Raw genomic sequence first — 20,933 nt, 5'->3', positions numbered from 1 at the left:
AAGATGAACTCACGAGTCGTCTTGATTTTAAGGACTTCGGCTCTAGACCTCGGATCATGACGTATTGCGGGGAAGGAGAGCGGGTGCAGGGCTGACAAGGGGATCAACGCTATGTTGACAGGGGAGCCACCATAGACTTTGTAGAATTTCGATAGAATTGTGAAACCCATACCGAAAATTTACACGTTTCTCTTTTCCACCCGATGCCATGCCGTAGCCAGTAAACGTTGAAATCCCGAAGCTCTACCGTCTATGTTAGAAGCACTTACAACATTGCATATTGGCTATTCTACTAGTACCGACGCTGTTAGTACTGATACTCGTTCCGGAGACATTTTGGGTGTCTCATTTAAAGTGACACGAGATCACGAGGATGCGCGTTTAGTCACAGAAATAGCGTCTCTGGCTGGATAACGTGCGTAAGATGGATGCTTGAGCTAAAATCTAGCATTTTGGGTAACACACGGTAATACCTTTAATGGTATGTGTTTTCCTCATCTCTTTTGTGGCGTTTTAGGTGTGTAGTTGTCATTAGCAGGGGTGGTTCGGGGCGTGAGCGCCTCTGGCTCGGCAAACGCGGCGCTTCAATAGTCGTGTTACATTGACAGCGACAGCCGCACATTCAACAGCTCTGACATCGCACCCACTCATCCTACTTTTGGAGCCGTTTGGAGGCCCAGTCTCGGTCGTCCAATCTATCTTAGAATCGACATTTTTTGTTATTAGACTACTATCGTCGCTCAGTTCATACAACTCATACCGTGGTATTGTTTTAGGCAGTCACGCCTTCGTCGCGGCACGCCAGCGGCCATGAAATCGCGGACCAGTACGTCCTGTTCGCTCAACAGAGGAAACGCTAGATACGACACACACTCGGGCTTTAGGGACAGCAGCACTGCCCTCATGTAAAGTCATAGCTTTATCCTCATCGATTATTGCTGTGGACTGTCTCCGACGAAAATGAGATATCGCAGAATAGCAGGAGACGAACTACGCAATCCACCTCTACATACTCTTCTACGGCCACGTAGCCTTGGAGTGGCAACCTAGCTAGGCCCGAATATGGCGACGAAGGGAAATATGCACGGAGAGGGCAATGTGAAGATTGCAAGGCAAGACTTGTCAAAGCTCGTCGCCGTGCCAAAATTACCTCCTAGATCGAAGCCTGCACCCGTAGCACCGTCGAACTCATCTCCCCAAACTGGTACAGCATCTTCAGACTCGACATTCCCTAGACGAGAGACAATCTCCACGACTGCGAAATCACCCAGGTATGGCGACGACGAAACTTCGAAAACGACAAGGGAGCTTGTAAAGTGGGAGTACGACGTCTATGCTACTCCGTTCATCCCATCAGCTCTACGATCAATCAATACAGAGGAGGCTGTTGTGATTACAACCAAGCCAAAATACTGGATTGACTCTCAAGCTTACGCCCACACATTCATCGGAACCAGCTTCATACCCGACCGACCCTTGAATGCTCTAGAGACTAAGTATAAGCAGGTCACACTACCCGAGGAGCGATTCATCAAGGACTCGTACTTCCAATATTTCAATAGACTAATGAACATTGAAAGTGCCGCCAAGACACAGGAACATGAGACACATGCACTCTACAAGGTTCCACTCCATCGCATCTCGACCCCAGATGGTCAGATTTGGGCTTTGTCAGTGCCAGGTCTAAGGGAAGATAGTCCAGTTGTCGAGATGGGTGACACGCTGCAGATTCGTCAACTGTGGATGGATAGCGCAGGAAACCCGATGCCGGTGCCAATGTACATGGAAAGCCACGGCATGGGTCACCCGAGCCATGCTCCAGTCTTTTACAAAACCTGGACCGGAGTGCAACACAACGGCTCAGTATACAGTATCAATAGGGCACAAGAGACAGTTTATCTCAAAGTCGAAGGCCTTGACTTCCTACACCTTGGATCCAATGTCGTTCCTCTGGAAGCGAATGTCAGCTTTCCACTTAGATATGGTCTGCTGGGAGTTCAGCGGGGGGCGTTGGCAAGAGTCAATTTGGAGCTTAGGCAAACGGTGTGCTTGTTCCATCAGAATAACTTAACTAACCTAGACGATGGCCGGATTGACTTTGATGGAGTACCTGAGGTGGAGTATGCTTCGACCGGAACGCCAGAAAAATGCACCTGTGCACTACACAACGACTGGGTTCGCCGGATGCTCTTCCCGAGAGAGCGTGATGGCCAGCTCCAAACCCGGCTTCGGAAGATTCCACATCGTGCACTTTTCGATCCTGCCGTCAACTACGAGCAAGCACACGCTGTTAACGATATCTGTGCCAGTGATTATGGCACGCTGCCATACCTAATCTCCGGACCTCCAGGAACTGGCAAGACTAAGACGCTGGTCGAGACAGCTATGCAACTACTGAATACCACCAAGACTGCGCATATGATTATATGTGCGCCATCTGAAGCGGCCGCAGACACACTAGCTTTACGTCTCAAGCACTATCTAAACAACAAGCAACTATTCAGACTCAACAGGCCTGGCCGAGCAGATAATGAAGTGCCACGAGAGCTTATGCAGTACTGCTACATTGAGAACGACATGTTCTACCTGCCTCCTTTCAAGACGCTCATGGCATTCAACGTTGTCGTTACATCTTCCAGAGACGTAGCTATCTTGGCAGAAGTACGAGTGACTAACAATGACCTTTGGACCTTGGAAAGGAACATGTTCTCCGCCCTCCATCCAGAAGACCAAGCACCAACACCATCCTTACACTGGGGTGCCCTACTCATCGACGAAGCCGCCCAAGCCACCGAGATAGACGTCCTGCCCGCCATCAGTGTCGTGTGTCCACCCTCGGCATACCCAACACACCTTCCACAAACACGCTTGGTGTTGGCAGGAGACGACAATCAACTCGGGCCCCGAACAGCGTCTCGCGATCCGGAATTCTCCACATCTCTATTCGCACGTCTCTCTGGGCGGACGCTGTATAAAGATCATCCATTAAGCCGTTCAAATCTCAAGCCATCGTCGGGCCCTCCCGTAATCAAGAGATCGATGCTTCCAATCATCTACCCGCCGTTCACACTCCTAGTGCGAAACTACCGCTCCCATCCCGCAATCTTGAGTGTGCCTAGCTCGCTATTCTACAACGACACGCTCATGCCTGAAGCACCCACGCCCTCCACTCCACTCCAGCAATCCTCCCTCTGGCGCGGCCGCAAATGGCCGGTCCTATTCATACCGCACATCGGACCCGACGAGATCGAGCGCGACGGCGGCGGCTGGTATAACATCAGAGAAGCACGCCTCGCATGCTCCATTGCGCAAACCCTCGTCGAAGAATCTCGCGTCCAACAAAAGGATATATGCATCATGTCGCCCTTCGCTGCACAAGTCAAACTCCTGCGTTTTCTTATCCGCTCCGAGACCTACGGTGGCGGCGCAGGGCTATGGGAAGTAAACATCGGCCCGCTCGAAGCATTCCAGGGCCTTGAAAACAGAGTCGTCATCATATGCACGACTAGAACTCGAGAGCGGTTTCTTGACATGGATGAGAAAAGGGGACTAGGCATTATAGGACAGAAGAGAAAGATGAATGTTGCGCTTACACGGGCAAAAGAGGCTCTTTTCGTCATTGGGAGCCCGGTCGTTCTCGGACAAGATGAGCATTGGCGGCAGTGGCTGGCCTTTTGCTGGCGTAATGGCTTGGTGGCGGATAAGAAGGCGGTTTGGAAAGGCGACGAAGAAGGCTTTGGTAAGGAAAAGATTGGCGTACTAGAACGAGCATTGATAGTAAAGGAAAACCATGGAAGTAAATATGAGAGGGCACTGGGTGCTGGCGCAGCTAGCCACGATATCAATGGTAATAGCGACTATGAAGCTTGGATTGAGAGTCTGAGGGAGGCCTTGGATGAAGAAGATCAAGACGATGAAGATGGAGAGGGTAGCGAAGAGTATGAAAACGAAGATGAAGATGAAATAGAGAACAGCGACGGGGAAGAAGATTCACAGGGTGAATCTAGTACAGAGAAATTGTTGCCGTAGATATATGAGCTGGAGTAGACTGAACAAAAGCCAAAGATAGAATGCGAGACTGTAGTCAGTATAATATTACACATAGGATATTAGGTAATGGTCACTTTACACTTTCTCTACGGAGCAACAACGACATTACCGTTCTGACCTCCTATTTGTATTCTTTTAACTAAACATTTGGCAGCTCCTTTAGACCTGGATTCGAAGAGGAAAGTGTCGACTTATGAAGAGGACGGATGCTGGCACAGTTATATCTGCAAAGCCGGGAAGGCTGACACTGCAATGTTATCTAGGTTTCACTAGCAACTGGGCTTCAAATTAGTATTTTTGTGAACTTATAGAGTAGTTAAAGAAAGCGACTGCATAGATAAAGTAGGTTTGAAGCTGAAGGTTAACGCTCAGCAAGCGGGCAGCACTCTACATAGAGCTAGGGAAAGCGCAAGGGGCTGTCGATGCTAGGAACGCATTTTTGATGAAAACAGGGCAAAGAAGTGATAGCTGAATTCAATAAGCGCGGGAAGAACGCACGAGTGATCATCGTTATGGAAAGCGCGTCGGAGAGGAGAAAATGCTTATTTCTTAAATGAACGCTCTATTGCGCTTTCAGCGAAGCCGGTGGAGATATATCGACCGACCACCATGGGGAAGGCAGAGGGTATCAGAATCGCAAGAAACGCGACAGAAAATAACAAGATACTAAGAATTTGCGAATGCAAAATAGACCAATTGCGCCAATGTCAACAGCCCCCCAACCTCAGATGCAATCCACCCCCATTATGTGTACCACCCGTCCCTCGTATTCTTCGTAATTGTGTTTTGTGCGCCGCTCGTGCGTGTGGTGTGTTTGTTCTTGACCTCATCGCCGGGTGCTCGATGGTCGCCGACTGCTCGCAGCAACGGAGATGTCACTCATTGAATCCTGATCTCTCTGATAGCTATACTGCATGCCTGAATCCGTACCCTTGTAACCATTATCCCAGGCCGCGATTCGTGAAAGAAGCCTACCGCACATTAAAACAATTCTTTCCTTGGCAAACATACAAATCACCATCTTCCTCAACATGTGTGTCGGAAGAGGCGTGTAGATTGAGAAGTGCGCGCTCACCGATCGTCTGGCTCCATTTGCGACTGGTCTGGAATGAGCTCGTAGTCGCCCTCGACGGGGAGGTAGAGGGCAGACGCGACAATGCCGAGACATGTGAGGGCCAGGATGGCCCAGCTGGCGGTGCAGAGAGACCAGGAAATGTCGAGGTTCCAGCCGTCCCAGAAGCGGGAGTCGTGGTCGAAGAGGAAAGCCTGAAGATATTAGTGCTCTGTTTAGAGGAGGAAATGTGGTGCTGGGTTTGCAGCTCCCAGGAGGAGGGGCAGGCGTGAGAGACATACCACAATGGACATGCCCGCGCACTGCACAATAGCGCTAAACGCTAATACACCAGCAGCAACCTGCCATCCCGCTGCTCTTCTCTGTACACCGCCGGAGATGATCACCACGAAGGAGACTAGTGTGCACAGCTCTACGACGACACCAAACGATATCAGGAAGCCAACTGTGCGCCACATGTTGCAAAAGGACGGGTCCTTGGTACAGTCGGTGTCGCGGGGAAAGGGCACGCAGGCACCTGTGACGGCTGAGCAGCGGCTGTGAAGGCCGTAGGAGTATTCGCGTTTGCCGTCCTAGGTTGATTGTTAGAGGCGTTATTGGAGAATGGGAGAGATGGGAGAGGAGCGTGGATAAGAGGATGAAAGTGTACGTACAGGGCTATAGCTGACCCAGCGCGGCATGGCAATACTCGCTATCGTCATGATTGTTGCTGTACGCATATTAGTCTTGCGCCTATCCTCGAAGACGCGCATGCTCGAGACGTACAGACAATGGCGAGCACAAGGCCCACGCCATACACTATTCTTCGCGTCATGGTGAATAGATGTGTATCCTCTCTCTGGCAGCGGAAGAGTTGAAAGACAGCCCGAGTGGCGCAATATGAGGAGTTGCGGGGTTTTGGTAGGACAGGGCGGGTGAGGCAGGTAGGTGTGAGGCGTGCAGACAAGCGGCGGCCTCGAGGGTGGTACCGTCGGCAAGCTGCAAAGCTATTGCTGTAGGGCGGGGGCGCCAACTAAAAGGGTTGGGGAAAGCCGAGAGGCAGGCTCTACAAGGTCAAAGATATGGGAGACGAGACATGGTCTTCGTGGTGGGAGGCAGAAAAGCTTGAGGGTTGCTTGCCGCAGAGGAACCCTGCCAAAGTGCTCGATCGTGTGCCGCTAATACAGTAAAGATGTACAATGACGACAAGGGTACGACTATCTAGCCCACGCTTGCGGGTTGGGTGGGCCTCACTTTCACCGCTAATTCAGAGCCATCAATGGTTGCGCGTAGAGCGCCCTCGATCTAGCGTTGTCTGTGTCGTCTTCAAGAGTAAAAGAAATGGCAATTTAGAGTGGGGACCACCATGTAGTTGGAGCACTCTCAACGTCTGAGGCTGGTGGTGGTGTGCATCGTGTTGTATATTAGCCATATGCAATGTCGAATGCCATGCATGCTGTGCTCGCGCGCTTCTCCGATGGCTGCAGCATCACTCCTTCAAAAGAGAGTCTGACAATATCCTGAGAGAAACGTATTGTCCCCATCTACTGTCATAGCCAGAGTATCTGGCTTGCATATCACCAGACCAGGCACCGTTATAATCACGCCGAAATAACACCACCTTCCTCCTCTGTGCACCCCCCAAGCCACTCCCATCAGCGTTAGCCTGTGCGAACACGTGGGGTAACATTCCCATCACACCTCAGATGGCATTTCGAGGCCTTGATTCTCAGACCCACAATCGTGTCGGTCGGTCGATCGCTAGTTTTTCGACTTCTATTGCTGTGAATAGACATATATGACGTAGCTGGAGCGCTGTCCATCCCGAATACCTCGTTTCCTACCGGCGGGCGGCATGTACACCGCTTTAGTAAGAGGCCTTAGCGATAAGAAGGGCTGGGCACGGTAACCGGCAAGACCAAGTGTGGAGGATGCACTCCAGTATCTGCACTCTGCGACGCCTGCAGCAAGCGATACCGACCCTTGGCTGTGATTTGCTGCCCATCACTCTATCGGCCTATGTCTCGCATATACGCGAGCATCTTGATAACGACAGTGCATCACTATATTCTATTGGATGGTGCAATGCGACGCTGATACCGCCTGCCCACCACCCTAGCTACATTATATATTTGGTACAGAGGGTATACATATGATACAAGAGGCAGGTTCCTCTGGGCACACCGAGGCTCTAAAACACAACGTCCTCAGGTTTGCGGATCGGCTGCGACTTGGGTTTCTGCAGCATTTCGTAGCAGAGCAACGAGGCTGCGACGCTAACATTCAGACTGTCGACACCAATCTCATCAACTTCGCGACCATGTGGGATGCCCACCTTGTAATGCGCCAGGTTCAAGAGACTGCTCCTCAGCCCCGTCCCTTCGCCACCCATCATCAGAATGGTCGGGTGTTCTGCCACAGGAGAGTGGTCTGCGGGAAGCCGTTTGGTACTCCTCGCAATGGAATAGACTATTTTGGAAGCCCCGTCATCTTCAGGCTCGGAGGCTGGTGAGATAGAGGGTGCCGGGGGTACAGCATCACTCGCATAGATCCTCCACCCAGCACGTGAACTCTTCCCGAGAAAGTCTGTAGGCTCGCCAACTTTGAACAGGGGAATCGCTTCTGCGGCGCCAGCAGAGGCTTTCAGAGCAATATGGCTCCATGGCGCCGTTTGACGCGTGGGAGTGATGATAGCGTCAACACCAAGGAGGTAGGCTGAGCGTGCAATGGCTCCGAGATTACCTTCGTCGAGCTGAAAATGTTAGCGAAAGAGGGCCGCACACGGAGAGAAAAACATACCACACCGTCAACATAGAGGATCAGGGGATGTCTCCAACCAGACGACTTGTACGAGTATAGCTCCTGCTTGCCGTTGACTAGCGCATCTTCTGCGCTTTGGCTGTCAACGGCGACACTGAAACTCTCATCCGTGATGGATGCTGTCCTTAGTTCAGTGATGGGAGGTACAGGAAGTGGCGATGACTCCAGTATAACTCCATTGTGCGGTCGGCCACTGCTCGCCTTGTCCATAGCGCGCATGTATTCGTCTCCGACTTCTTCAGTAATCGAGAATAGTTTATGGGCTCTGATACGAGCCATTAGGCCATCTCTACTTGCGCCCCTAGAATGAATGTAGAGGCTGTAGAATTTCCGCCGATTCGCCTTGATAGCAGCCAGTACGCTTGAAAATCCGTAGATGAACTCCGAGGCAGCGGTCGTGTACGGTAGTGATTCGGGTCCTTGTACTGAGCTCCTTGGACTGCCCGTAGCAGAGGGCGAATCCGGCTTGCTTCGTGAAGAGTCGTGGGGATAGTAGCGCTCAGTCTGCTCTCGCCCAGTTCGTTCTCTTCGGGCCCCTTTCGAGTCAGGACGATGGGAGAATCGTGGCTCTCTTGGGCTCTCATCTGTTCTGTCCCGAGGACGTGGTGTATAGGAAGAGTCATCATCTATCCTCGAAGGTCTGTCCAGCCTTTGCGATCTATACTCTTTTTGAACATCGCCTGATTCTTCCCTCTGTGCACCTCTTGACAGAGCACGATCGGAGTATGAGTTTCTGGGTTTATCGAAGCTCTTGCCTCTATCAAATGTCCTGTCGTCCTGTGTGCCCGAAGGTCTCTCTCGTCGTGATGTCGGCTCGTTGCGTCCGTCGAATCGCTCTCTGCGTGGCTCTCTGAAGCTGGAACGGTCAGAAAAGGGCTTTCGTTCCCCGCCAAAGTCCCTGCCTCGACCCGTAGATCTGTCCGGCGCTGATTCGAAATGGTCCTCGCGACGCCGTCTTGGGGCATCATCTCGATCTCTCTGTGGGCGCTCGTCCCGAAACCTGCTGGGTGCAGTATCGCGAGGCCGAGGTGGGCCCACACGGCCAAACCTGCTGCTTCGAGGCGCTGTCACCCTCTCACCGCGGTCCCGTTGTGGTCGCTCTGCACGAGGACTGCCGGAGGAATCGTTGTCATCACGCGGCGGGCCGAATCGCTCGAACCTCTCCTCACGGCGAGTCTTCACCCGTCTATCTCCCCCATCTCCAAATGCTTCTCGTGTACGGGGACGGGAGGAACGATCAGGTCCACCCTGTCGGCCTCTTTCGATCGCTGCGGTGATGGATTTGTACCGGCAGAATGTACGTGGGAGTGTCAGTCGTTGGGTCCGTAGTAGCGTGCTACCAATAAGGAGAGAATATACCATAACAATGTTAATTGAAGTGTACGAAAACTTGTGAGCTTGGCAAGATCTATAATTACTTGCGACGAAAACCTAGAGGTGTCGCACTAGCAAAATCTCGCACGGACCAATTCACGTACTCACGCGTTTGGTACCGCATAACTCCCTCCGCATTACCAACATTCACCGAGATTTATCGTCTTTAAATGCCCGATGCGCGCCATACGCCCTGAAATTTCCCCGTCGCATTCTCTTAACTCGGATTCACACCTCCAAATCTTTCCGCGCCGATACTGAAGTCGGCACCGGCCCACTTTCACTCGCGACCGTCCACTCAATGAGCTCGATATAGGCGGACGGCTATACCACGCGTCGATTGAGCTTACGATAAATCCATCAACATGAGTAGCGATGAGGATGGTGCCGAACTTATGGCGGCATTTAAGAAACAGGGCGGTCGCCAGTCAACTGCGACCTCTTCAAACAAGCCAGCATCGTTCTCGCCGGGAGACTTCATATCAGACGATGGATCGGGAGGCGAGGAACACCATTCCCAGGTCGGAAGTTCCCGCAAAATGCGAAGAGCGTTGTGCGTGCGCCCATCCCCAGTCCGCAATAAGAATGAATACACGTACTACGAACCAAAAGATGAGGTAGAGGGTATCATACGCGAGTTTACAAGGAGGGGAGAGATGTTGTATGAAGTTAGGCTTTGGAGCGACAAAGTCAAAGTGGTGAGTGAAAGTTCCATTGTACATAAGTAAGGCCGTACAACTCTCTAGCGTCAGAGGTAAAGGCAGTGTAAAGGCAATAGCCACACGAGGTGATCCCCTTGAATATATAAGCTCGATCTTCCCACGAAGCTCTACTTGCACCACCGCCACCACCACATTTTTAGGATATATTTCTAATTCATCTTCAGATCAACTTTGACGAGCTTCTAGAATTACCAGGTGGTCCACAAGCACTGAAGAGCCTCCAGCCAGACGACGATCCGAACGCTACATCCACCAGTGCAGACGAGAAGAACATGAGGCTCCGTGGCAGGGCTTCGAAGGCGCAAAATAACGGCTTCGTAGACATCTCGACCATTGCGCTTTCTTCCTCTGAGGAGGACGAGCTTGCTTCGACATCACGAAGGCCGCGCAATGGTCGCATCCATACATTAGCAAAGCGCGATTCGGATAGAGAACGCTCATCGAGGACGCGGTCACGACAAAGCGATCTCGTTGAGCTCTCTACAAGCGAGGACGTCGACGACTACGAAGACGGAGGTAAGAAGCGGGGGCGAAAGCGCAAAGGCGTACGGAAACCCACCCGTCGCTCCACCAGACAGCCAATGCCTGTGCAAGCATACGACGATGATGAAGAGGAGGAAGAAGAGGATACAGACGACTCTGATGCTTCTGACATCCTGCGTTCGGACATACTACCGGGTCGGAAGCGGAAGAGACGCACGTTACCCACTTCGAGGTTAGAGAAAATGCCTAGAACCGGTGTGCGTCAATCTGATCGATCAACACGTGCTACCAATAATATGGAAGAGGCTACTATGGACGACATCTACCGATCAGACTCTGTACCCAAGGTGAGCGCACAGAAAGTGGCTGTGGTTCGCGAGGTATTTGCAACACTCCCGCGACGCGACCTTTTCCGATCACGCCACGCCGAAGGTTGCGAAGTGTGCTTTGACGGACCCAACGTTGCGCCTCTCATTTACTGCCAGGGCTGCTCCCTCGCATACCATAAGAACTGCTTAGGAAACCGATCCAGTCGTGATCATCTTGTCACCAAGGTCGATGACGAGAGCTTTGTGTTGCAGTGCAAGCGGTGTATTAACTTCTACAAGAAAAAAGATGCTACCGCCCCTGATTTGTCCAGGTGCCATGATTGCGTCCAACAGGGTGCTTCTTGTAAACCCTTCCGGCATCGCAAGACGACACAGCAGGAAATGAAACTTCGAGAGGAGAATGGTGGCCAAGACCCGATCGTTGACGTGCCTTCTACGCTCATCAATAACGCTCATAACGTACTGTTTCGCTGTACCAAATGCTCTCGAGCATGGCATTACCACCATTTACCGCCCCTGTCTCAGTATGCAATGGACGTCAATCGTGACGACGAGGAGATGGCAGATGAGCGCTTTAGAGAGTACTCTGGAAAGTGGCTGTGCAAAGAGTGCGATGACACGGAGGACCAGAAAGTTGGAGGCATAATTGCCTGGCGACCGTCAGATGTCGAAACCTACCGCCCTGGAACCTCGTGCGATCTTGTCAGCGAAGATGACAAGCAGTACTTGATCAAATGGGAGAACCAGTCTTATTTCCGCGCGGCTTGGTACTCCGGAGCTTGGACATGGGGTGTCACTGCTTCTGCCATGCGAAAAGCTTTCTTTAAGCGCGAGGACGGACCGAAGATGCGAACCGAGGACGCTATACCCGAGGAGTTTCTACGTATCGACATTGTCCTAGACATCAAATACACCAGCTACGTGGAGGTCCGTAGTGAAGAGATCGACAAGGCTAGGATCAAAGAGGTAGATAAAGCCCTTATAAAGTACAAGGGCCTCGGCTACGAGGATGCGGTATGGGAGAAGGTACCTACATCAGAAGATGGCGACCGGTGGCTGGATTTCGTCACTGCCTACAATGACTGGATCGCTGGTCGCTACATCAGGTATCCCAAGCAAGGCCCATTGAAGGGGCGTCTCGAAAAGACCCGTAACACGCCATTTGATAAGCTTGTGCGGGAAAAGCAACCGGACAACCTTGTCGGCGGAGAACTAATGAAGTACCAAGTCGACGGTCTGAACTGGCTTTATTGCCGATGGCACAGTCAAGAGAATGGTATACTTGCCGACGAGATGGGACTTGGCAAGACTATTCAGGTTATTGGCTTCATGGCGACCCTGATTCAAGAGCACAACTGCTTTCCCTTTCTTATTGTTGTCCCCAATTCTACTTGTGCCAATTGGAGGCGCGAGATCAAGCAATGGGCGCCATCTCTGCGCGTTGTCGCATACTTCGGGTCATCTCAAGCTCGTGACATGGCCTACAAATATGAGATGTTCCCTGAAGGTACAAAGGAGTTACGATGCCACATCGTAGTTACTTCGTATGAAGCTGCTACTGATGATAGCTGCAGGAGGTTCTTCCGTAGCGTCAGCTGGGCAGGTCTTATCATCGACGAAGGCCAACGACTGAAGAACGACAAGAGTCAACTATACACGGCCCTAACCTCAGTGAGGGCCCCCTTCAGACTGCTCTTAACCGGTACGCCTTTGCAGAACAACGCCAGAGAGCTCTTCAACTTGCTTCACTTTTTGGATGAGAACATCAATGCTGCTGAGCTTGAAGAGAAATACGCTGAAATGACGTCGGAAAACATCAAAGAGCTTCATGCCAAAATCCGACCCTATATCCTTCGACGAACTAAGGCTCAAGTGCTGACCTTTCTTCCGCCACTGGGTCAAGTTATCCTGCCCATCTCCATGAGTCACCTGCAAAAGCAGCTCTACAAGTCCATCCTGTCGAAGCGCCCCGAGTTGCTGAAGGCCCTCTTTACTTCAGACAAGACACTGAAGCAGCAGGAACGAGCCAACTTGAGCAATATCCTCATGCAACTACGCAAGTGTCTGTGCCATCCTTTTGTGTATAGTCGTGAGATCGAGGAGCGCACTGACATTGCTGCTGTCTCACACCGCAACTTAGTAGAAGCTTCCGCCAAGCTGAGTCTGCTAGAAATCCTCTTACCGAAGCTCAAGGAGCGCGGGCATCGCGTCCTTATCTTCAGTCAATTTCTTGATATGCTCAACATCATAGAAGATTTCATGGACGGTCTGCAGCTCGCATACCAGCGCCTTGACGGCACAATGGGCTCTCTTGAAAAACAAAAGAGAATCGACCAGTTCAATGCACCCGACTCTCCGCTGTTCGCCTTTTTGCTCTCTACTCGAGCTGGTGGTGTTGGTATCAATCTCGCTACTGCTGACACCGTCATCATTCTCGACCCTGATTGGAATCCGCATCAAGATATACAAGCTATTGCTCGAGCGCATCGAATTGGACAGAAGAAAAAGGTTTTATGCCTGCAGCTTACGACAAGGGCATCGGTTGAGGAGAAGATTATGCAAATGGGCAGGAAAAAGATGGCGCTTGATCACGTTGTCGTTGAACAGCTTGGAAACAGCACCGAAGAGATTGAAGACCATGACGTGGAGTCGATTCTCAAGTTTGGCGCAGCAGAGCTCTTCAAGGACGATGGTGCAGATCACGATATTCGCTTTGACGACGCTTCCATCGATAAGTTGCTAGATCGCAGTCAAATTGAGAACACTAAGACGAGCGGTGACGACGACTCAGCAGAGTCCCAATTCAGCTTTGCTCGTATCTGGGCAAATGACAAAGGTGGTCTACAAGAGGACTTTGATACTGTGGATGAGGAGGTCGCTCCTGATCCAGGCGTCTGGGACAAGATCCTCAAGGAACGTCAAGCGGCGGCAGCGAAAGAAGCACTTGCCCGAGCGGAGGCTATGGGTAGAGGTAGGCGAGCTAAAGCAAATATCGACTATGCCACGGAGAAAGATGGCCTTGAGACTGCGTCGGTTGTTGGAGAGGACGTCTTTGAGGACACGATTCCCTCACCAATGCAAAAGCCAGACAAGAGACGCAAGAAGAAAGCTAGCTCAGAGAGCGACACCGACTTCCAAGCCGACACTGAGGAGGAAAGCGAGCCAGACGCTAATGCGTCAGACGATGGTGATGCTGCAAAAGAACTCGGCGGCGATGTGCAACGTCGTAGTACTACGACCGTAAAATCCACCTTGTACAAGCAAGATGGCGCAGCTGCGTCCAACATCTCATTCAAGTCACCTTCAAAGTTTCCTCCTGTCACTCTCGCCCTACACAGCGCCACCAAACAAGCTGCGCCATTCAGAATCGAGACCGCATCAGCTCCAGCAGACCGGACAGCCCGGGCAGCGATAAAGGCACCAAAAAATAACAGCAGCACAGTGAAACCGTTTCGCCGCGCCAATCTCCCCGTCCGCTCCCCTCTCGAGCCTACCTACGGCTCCTTTAGTAACAGAATCTGCAGCGCGTGCCTCAAGAACCACCCCGAGGGCGCATGCGATCTCAAAGTAGCGGGCGTTGAACACTGTGGACTCTGCGGACTCGCGCACTTTGGACACTCTCGCACATGCCCACACATTAAGTCTGAAACACAGGTCCGTGAGATGTTAGATGCACTAAAGAACTCGCCGGAGAAGAAGGAGTTGGTGGATTTGGCAATGAAGTACTTGAGGGGGGTGAAGGGGACTTTGGTGCAGCAGAAAAAGAAGGATCGAGAGAAGGCCGCGCTGTTAAAGACTGGCGTGCCGCTCCCAGCGCCCGTAATGGGCTGGCCGCCGAAGAACCCGAATCCAGGTCAGAATCAATTCCGGTCATACGTGCCGCTACCAGGTGCTGCGGAGGGAAATGGAGTATTGCCGCAGAGCACGTATCCTTCAGGCCCACCTCGCCGGGATGTGCCGAACGTTCATACTTCACCGGTCAATCCGGCACCAGGGAGCGTGGGAAGTCATCTCCAAGATCGATCAGCGCAGCAGCAGCACGCGATGCAGATGCAGGCTCAAGGCACTTTCGAAGATGAGCACGTAGAGAGTGCATTGCGCGGGTTCCTTGAGCGCTAGAAGGTGCGGCCAAACAGAGTTGAGAAACGATAAACTCTTTTTCGCAGAGGGCTGTTATGACTCTTTGCTGTGTATTATTCCTTCATGCATTTGCTTTCAATCTGGTGGGTTACAGAATGCAGCCTTCACCGGCTGCTGCCTGACCTGCAAATGGCGTTTTGGGTTGGAGGGATTCGGAGTTAGCTTCGCCAATCTGATGCGACTGGAGTTGGATCAGTCATTCAGACAGATCCCCCGGTGGCGATATCATGCATGTGTATTAGATAGATCAATCTATACAACGAATGATGCCCAAGATATCGATTATGTTGTGTTCATGTGTGAAGTTGACGATTGGACGGGGTGGGCTGACAATGAAGATAAGAGCGAGAATCGCTCCAGACAGCGACATCGCTAACATCGCCACACTCTTACACGGTATAGTGCTTAGCGACAGCTTGATGATATACTTCCATCAGAACCCTCTTAGCTGAGCTTTTCGAATTCGATATCTCGTTCCCTCACATGGAAACGTTTCCTTCTCATCGGCTTATGTTCTCTTTGCACGTCCCGAGGGCCTGCTAGTTTGAGTGCTTTCTCTTAGTACACTATATATTCTCTCTCTCTCTCTCTCTCTCTCAGGCTTCATTACCTCATATATCGTACCTGAACACCTTCAACACGAGCTTATTTAGCTACCTTACTCTATCCATCTCTTAAGATTCACTGTGTATAGAGTGCGCTAGCTTAATCGTAGCCTCATATTCACCTCTATAACCCTAACGGCGTCTCAGTGTCATACAAAACGACTGGCCTTAAATCTATCCTATGTCTCTTCCCATTCGTACCTAAAGCAATATCATGGACCTGAACAACAATTTGAGGACACGGAACTCAAGGCTTTAAGAGAAGAAGAACAGGGAAGAGGATAACGGGATACTCATACTCCTGATCCACCCGATCACGCACTGTATGCGATGAAAATGCTGCGAAGGTTGATCAACATCATCACTAATTCTACGCCACAGTACCTCTACACGGCCTGGAGATTCTCGTAGCTTGTTTTTCCAGTGGCTGTGGTTTCTCCCTGTCCTTTTAGCAATTCACGGCTATTCCTTCTGTCAATTTTTCATCTGAGGTGGCCTTTGAACGAACTTTCTACTCTCTCGACAATGATCTTTGGGGGTCATGAAGAAGGGTAGAAAGAAAGGGAAGGGGGTCAAGGTCCAATTTTAAACAAGCACTTAGCTCGTTGACATCATACAACATTGCTGCTCGTATTCTCCCGCCTCGGCGACGAGAGCAACCTACGAACAGCGCAGAACCGGGGTGTAGGGTCTGGTTTGCGATGGGTGAAGGAGGGGTCTTCCAGAACGCATCAACATTAGCGATCTGAAGAACTGGCAAGCGCAAACTTCACCACTTGACCTAAAATTATAACAGCCATGACACGTCCACGAGTAGCGTACGGTGACCGTCCCAGATTCTAGCGAATAATATATCTCCTTGACGCTTAGTAGCGCAAGGCTGATATACGCCTTACCCAAAATGATTCTAGTGCATGATCCTCCGAGTGGGTCAAGATTGGGGGCCGCACTCCATCCCCTGCTTACTTTCGATCTCCCCTTGTCACGGTCGCACAACATTTTCATCATTATCTGTCCCTGTCTTTCTTGTCTTGCATTTAGCGATTGTTGGTTTACAAGAGTCAGGCCTTTCTGTGTTCGGTTGCATTCCAAAGTTTTGGTGTCCACATAAGGGTCGTAACGGGATGCCCCTTGGTTATTGTCACATGCAGAGACATTTTCTTCGATAATTCTAGCTATGAGGCTACCACGGCGCTTCACAAGAATTCCAAGTGAAGACCCGATGACGACACAAGAGATCACACTATCAGCGTATCCATCCCAAGCCATGGGAGACGCTAAAAGCGACATTACCAGCAATGTGCATCCCGCGAACACAGATACAGCATATGCAGCAGGAGCATGGAATACCGCCGGTTACACTGTCTCGCATCGCAAAACTCTCGTTGAGCGGTTCGAAGAGCACGAGCACCGGCGTTTTGACACACGCTTGTTTAGTTCCTTCTACGACACGTTTGTTGCTGGTTGGCGTGCAGGCCTCCTACGCGCCTTCGTCTTTAGCCTGGTGGCACTTATTGTCAATGCCGCAGTCTATGCATGGCTGTTCGATAGATACAGCACATATAGGGGTACCGCAACAGTCATGACCGGAGAGTGCGGTATGGTACAGAACGCTAACACTGGAATTCATGCGGCGCTGAACGTGCTATCAACATTGGTTCTTGGCGCTTCCACATACGGTATGCAAGGTATGACTGCACCGACAAGGAAGGAAGTCGACACTGCGCATACAAAAGGCAAGTGGGTCGAGATAGGGACATCGAGCGTAAGAAATTTGTTCCATGTGCGCAGAAGGAATGCATGGATTTGGGGAATACTGGTTCTGACAAGCCTGCCTTTCCATCTCTTGTAAGTCCTCAGCAGTGCTGCTTTTGGTCTATGCTGACCCTAACAGCTTCAACGCCGTGTTCTTCACAACAAGCCAAGCAAATCAGTACGCCGTAGCTGTAATCGATCAAAGCTACATTGAGAAAACAAACTTTCGACCTTCGCCAGAAAACGTATCACCCGACCTTTTCGAGCAGTGGGTCTATTCAAAAGAAGAATGCGACGGCAAAGTGTGTCCATTCGATGTCCGTAACGTGTCTGCGGTAGTTGAGCTCCTGCAGGATGTTCGCAGTGTTTCCAGGAACGCGGAATTTGTACGTATGGATCCCCGGGAGTGCATTCAAAACTACTCTTCCGGGTTTTTGAGGGGCCACAGTGATGTTGTCGCAGTCTCTTCTCGCCCAGATGCCGACTCCCCTATTCTGTGGACTCGATATCCACAGCGTTCCATCACTCTCGACAAAGTCCACACGAACCAAGACCCCTTCCATTGGATCTGTTATGATCTCCTAGCCGTCAACAACACTAGTCAAGATCGTTGTAGCCTAAAAATGGCCATAGATGGCTCCGACTCCGGCAGAAAGTGGTCGGTGTTCGGTAATCCCATTAGCCACTGCTTTGCACGGATCTCTCCAGATGTTTGCCAATTGCAGTTCAACGCGTGGCTCATGTTAGCTGTCGTGGTTTTCGGTGTTATCAAAGTCCTCACATTGTGCTACTTAGTCTTCTGGCGCCCAGCCGACCGCTTCCTCCGCACACTGGGTGATGCCATCGCCTCATTCTTGGAGGAAGAGGACCCAACTACCAAGAACATGTGCCTGGTCTCTTCGAAGCAGGTGCGTAAGCATGGTTTCAAAACACCCTACGAACCACAAATCTTCACTGGGAGTCGTCCGCGCTGGCTCAATGGTGCGAACACGACGGAATTCTGCACCACTATCGGTATTTCAGTATTTTATATCCTGGTTCTCTCAATAGCATTATCATTCGCCATCGATGGCGCCAAAGGCTTCGCATTTACCAACGGTCTCGGCGTTCCAGATATACAGTCCCTCGCCTCGTTTAAAGGTGACGATACCGGCTCTTCAGGCATCGTGCCCACGCTCCTCATCGCCAATATCCCGCAACTTGGTTTCTCGCTCCTATATGTTGTATATACAAACATATGGAGCAAGTTACTTGTCGCACAAGAGTTTGATCGCTTAACACAAGTCAAGAAAGGACTGCGAGTCAGTGAGCGACCTCGTGGTATGCAGCGCAATAGTCAAATCTTCACGCTGCCCGTACGATATGCGGTTCCGCTCATGGGATGTAGTGCCATGCTTCACTGGCTCTGCTCTCAGAGCTTCTTCATGGTGCGCATTGATGGCGTAAACGCGCACAGGGAGATTGACCCCAATGATCAGCTTGTCAGACTTGGGTATAGCGCCAAGGGCGTGGTGTCGCTGATAGCGGTTAGCCTGGTCATGATGGTCGTCACTGTTTGTGTAAGTGTGTTCCGGAGGCTGAGGACGGAACTTGGGGAGACAAGCATGAGTGTTGTCATCAGCGCAGCTTGTCATACGAAGCGATACGAAACTGAGCCGTGGTTACAGGAGGTTCAATGGGGTGATGTCAGTGAGGGCGTAGAGGAACAGAATGTTAGACATTGCGCCTTCACTGCCCGGCTAGCGGAGCAACCTATCTTAGGTCAAGCATATCGATAAGAGAAAACCGCAAAAGGTTGGGTAAAGAAGTTTAAAGTCATCCCTGTGACATGGGTTGAGTCACGAAAACTCACAGGCTTATTTGGGGAGCTGATATCAAGATAGTAAAGTTTACACAATGCAAGGTTAGCGCATAGATGTTTGATATACAACTATGTGCGCTTATTTAGATGTTGAGGTATGAAATAAAGCATAATCATCGTTTGCAACATCCATCATAGTTCGTGTGCAGGTTTATTAGCAATCAATTAGACTCTTCAATTCTCTGGCCATACCTCCTGGAATTCTCCAACTTCTCCCGTCTTCTTCAGTCCCCAGCAGCCGATAAATGCGTTACCTTCATAGTCTTCCACGCTACTCCAAGTCTTTCCCTGGAATCTCTCCTTCAGGACGTGGGCCTTTTCATCCATGCTTACGCACAATCGCAGCCTCGCAACATCTGATGGAACAACCTCAACCTCAATTTCGACGCCCCACATGTTGGTGCCAAATTCAGAGACCACGAGTCCACCCGTAGTAGGCCATGCCACGCTGATCCAGTGCCGTTCCCGCATCGTTGGCAACGGCTCGTAGCTCTCGTCCAGTTCGACTATGTTCACGTCCGGACTATTCAACAGCGAGTATCGCGCATTTGAGTCCCACCACTTTGCGCCCAGCAACAGCAGCTTTTGGCAGAACGCGTCTTCTTCTTCGCGGCGTTCGTGTCGCAACATGCCCGGATTCCTCCGATCCAAATCAAGGAAGTCGAGGTCGGCGGGTGAGGCATCCTCAAGTGTTATCAGGCCACCGCGAGAGGGCCAGCCATATATTGTGATGGTCAGGGTGTCGAAACTGATACGTTTAGTGACATCTTTGCTGGAGTTATAAGCGACGTTCGGCGGGCACACATAAATTCTGCGTGGGGATGCATTTGCTGCGGAAGGTCTTTGCGATGGGGTCGATCGGAAATATTCAAATGCGTTCTTCTTCATCGAAATTTAGCAGTGCTTACAGGCTACATTGGGACCTTTTGCCTACTATCATTGTTATTATCAACTTGCTCTTAAAAGTTTTGCTCCAACCCCATATTAAGTCGTGTCTTGTAGGCGTCTGAATTTGTTGTTTGATGATTAGGCAGCCTTAGCTTACTAACCTGATACATTCACTCAAGCACGTGCTTGATCGCCAACTAAATTGCGGGGCCCGGCCACTCCCGTTTTACGCTCGTCGATCACGCAACAACAGCTTAAAATGTTTTTATTCCGAAAGGTTTCCTGTGTTCCTCTCGGGACTTTCATCGATGCTCCACCTTCCTATCTTGTCTAGCCGCCGGCACGAATCATCAACCTGAACACGACTGACGAGCCAAGACCGGTGCAAAACAGTCGCCCACCATATAGATAATATTGATAGAGGTAGTTGGTACAACAGCAAACTGTACAGATCCTTAAAGATATGGCGCCAACGGGAACTGGTTTGCGATCACATTGTGTCGCCACAGGACAGTTGCATGCGGTTGTCAGGACTACGTACAGATAGTAAGCCACGTCGTTCTTTTCTCAGTACTAAAAAGCACCTGCTCATCATGCTCGCTCAAAGACCGGCTTTGGCAATGAAATTTGGTATTTACAATCCACTCCAGTACGTAACTGAGCAGACTGTGTTTTCAGGGGTGCTGGGACGCTACCGAGATAACGATTAGCTAGCTGGGCAATCGCCACGGTACTTGCGTATGCAGTCTAGAGTGCACTTTGACGCCATCTACTATATGTTATCAGGACTAAGCATCCAGGAAGAAAAATTTACCCACGCCCAGACATGTTCAAGTCTACCTGGGCAGGTGCTTT

At 50.9% G+C, this 20,933-nt stretch overlaps 6 protein-coding genes across 6 annotated transcripts; 3 read left to right on the top strand and 3 right to left on the bottom strand.

The window, feature by feature from the left end:
* The first annotated feature begins 623 nt into the window (after window positions 1-623).
* K460DRAFT_366357 (P-loop containing nucleoside triphosphate hydrolase protein) lies at window positions 624-4,145 on the top strand. Its single transcript, XM_040933355.1, has one exon. The coding sequence runs from the start codon at window positions 1,063-1,065 to the stop codon at window positions 4,027-4,029; it is 2,967 nt and encodes a 988-aa protein (XP_040788043.1). The 5' UTR covers window positions 624-1,062; the 3' UTR covers window positions 4,030-4,145.
* Window positions 4,146-4,876: 731 nt separating this feature from the next.
* Window positions 4,877-5,936, bottom strand: K460DRAFT_286154 (uncharacterized protein; the record flags this gene model as incomplete). The annotated part of the gene is made up of 5 exons (XM_040928864.1): window positions 4,877-5,021; window positions 5,126-5,316; window positions 5,404-5,694; window positions 5,776-5,831; window positions 5,888-5,936. 5 exons carry the CDS (start codon window positions 5,934-5,936, stop codon window positions 4,877-4,879), a joined length of 732 nt encoding a protein of 243 aa, XP_040788042.1.
* A 1,216-nt stretch (window positions 5,937-7,152) lies between these two features.
* K460DRAFT_366356 (uncharacterized protein) lies at window positions 7,153-9,419 on the bottom strand (the record flags this gene model as incomplete). The annotated part of the gene is made up of 3 exons (XM_040933354.1): window positions 7,153-7,853; window positions 7,901-9,329; window positions 9,400-9,419. The coding sequence occupies 3 exons, from the start codon at window positions 9,417-9,419 to the stop codon at window positions 7,293-7,295; spliced, it is 2,010 nt and encodes a 669-aa protein (XP_040788041.1). The 3' UTR covers window positions 7,153-7,292.
* Window positions 9,420-9,439: 20 nt separating this feature from the next.
* K460DRAFT_337718 (chromodomain-helicase-DNA-binding protein 4) lies at window positions 9,440-15,244 on the top strand. The gene is made up of 2 exons (XM_040931019.1): window positions 9,440-9,993; window positions 10,182-15,244. The coding sequence occupies exons 1-2, from the start codon at window positions 9,661-9,663 to the stop codon at window positions 14,946-14,948; spliced, it is 5,100 nt and encodes a 1,699-aa protein (XP_040788040.1). The 5' UTR covers window positions 9,440-9,660; the 3' UTR covers window positions 14,949-15,244.
* Window positions 15,245-16,566: 1,322 nt separating this feature from the next.
* Window positions 16,567-19,372, top strand: K460DRAFT_311919 (uncharacterized protein). The gene is made up of 2 exons (XM_040930202.1): window positions 16,567-17,422; window positions 17,469-19,372. The coding sequence occupies exons 1-2, from the start codon at window positions 16,752-16,754 to the stop codon at window positions 19,105-19,107; spliced, it is 2,310 nt and encodes a 769-aa protein (XP_040788039.1). The 5' UTR covers window positions 16,567-16,751; the 3' UTR covers window positions 19,108-19,372.
* On the bottom strand, window positions 19,236-20,390 carry K460DRAFT_109736 (uncharacterized protein). Its single transcript, XM_040926542.1, has 3 exons — window positions 20,240-20,390; window positions 20,125-20,185; window positions 19,236-20,069 (listed from the first exon to the last, which is right to left on the bottom strand). The coding sequence occupies exons 2-3, from the start codon at window positions 20,128-20,130 to the stop codon at window positions 19,365-19,367; spliced, it is 711 nt and encodes a 236-aa protein (XP_040788038.1). The 5' UTR covers window positions 20,131-20,185; window positions 20,240-20,390; the 3' UTR covers window positions 19,236-19,364.
* Window positions 20,391-20,933: the final 543 nt, after the last annotated feature.

The sequence above is a fragment of the Cucurbitaria berberidis genome (genome assembly GCF_010015615.1).
Source record: "Cucurbitaria berberidis CBS 394.84 unplaced genomic scaffold K460scaffold_3, whole genome shotgun sequence".
NCBI classification, from domain to species: domain Eukaryota; kingdom Fungi; phylum Ascomycota; class Dothideomycetes; order Pleosporales; family Cucurbitariaceae; genus Cucurbitaria; species Cucurbitaria berberidis.
This window is presented reverse-complemented; position numbering and strand designations above follow the sequence as displayed.

Coding starts and splice junctions, on each gene's coding strand:
- K460DRAFT_366357 (XM_040933355.1), top strand. CDS start 1,063: ATGGCGACGAAGGGAAATATGCACGGAGAGGGCAATGTGAAGATTGCA.
- K460DRAFT_337718 (XM_040931019.1), top strand. CDS start 9,661: ATGAGTAGCGATGAGGATGGTGCCGAACTTATGGCGGCATTTAAGAAA. Junction 9,994..10,181: donor GGAGCGACAAAGTCAAAGTG/GTGAGTGAAAGT, acceptor ATTCATCTTCAG/ATCAACTTTGACGAGCTTCT.
- K460DRAFT_311919 (XM_040930202.1), top strand. CDS start 16,752: ATGAGGCTACCACGGCGCTTCACAAGAATTCCAAGTGAAGACCCGATG. Junction 17,423..17,468: donor AGCCTGCCTTTCCATCTCTT/GTAAGTCCTCAG, acceptor TGACCCTAACAG/CTTCAACGCCGTGTTCTTCA.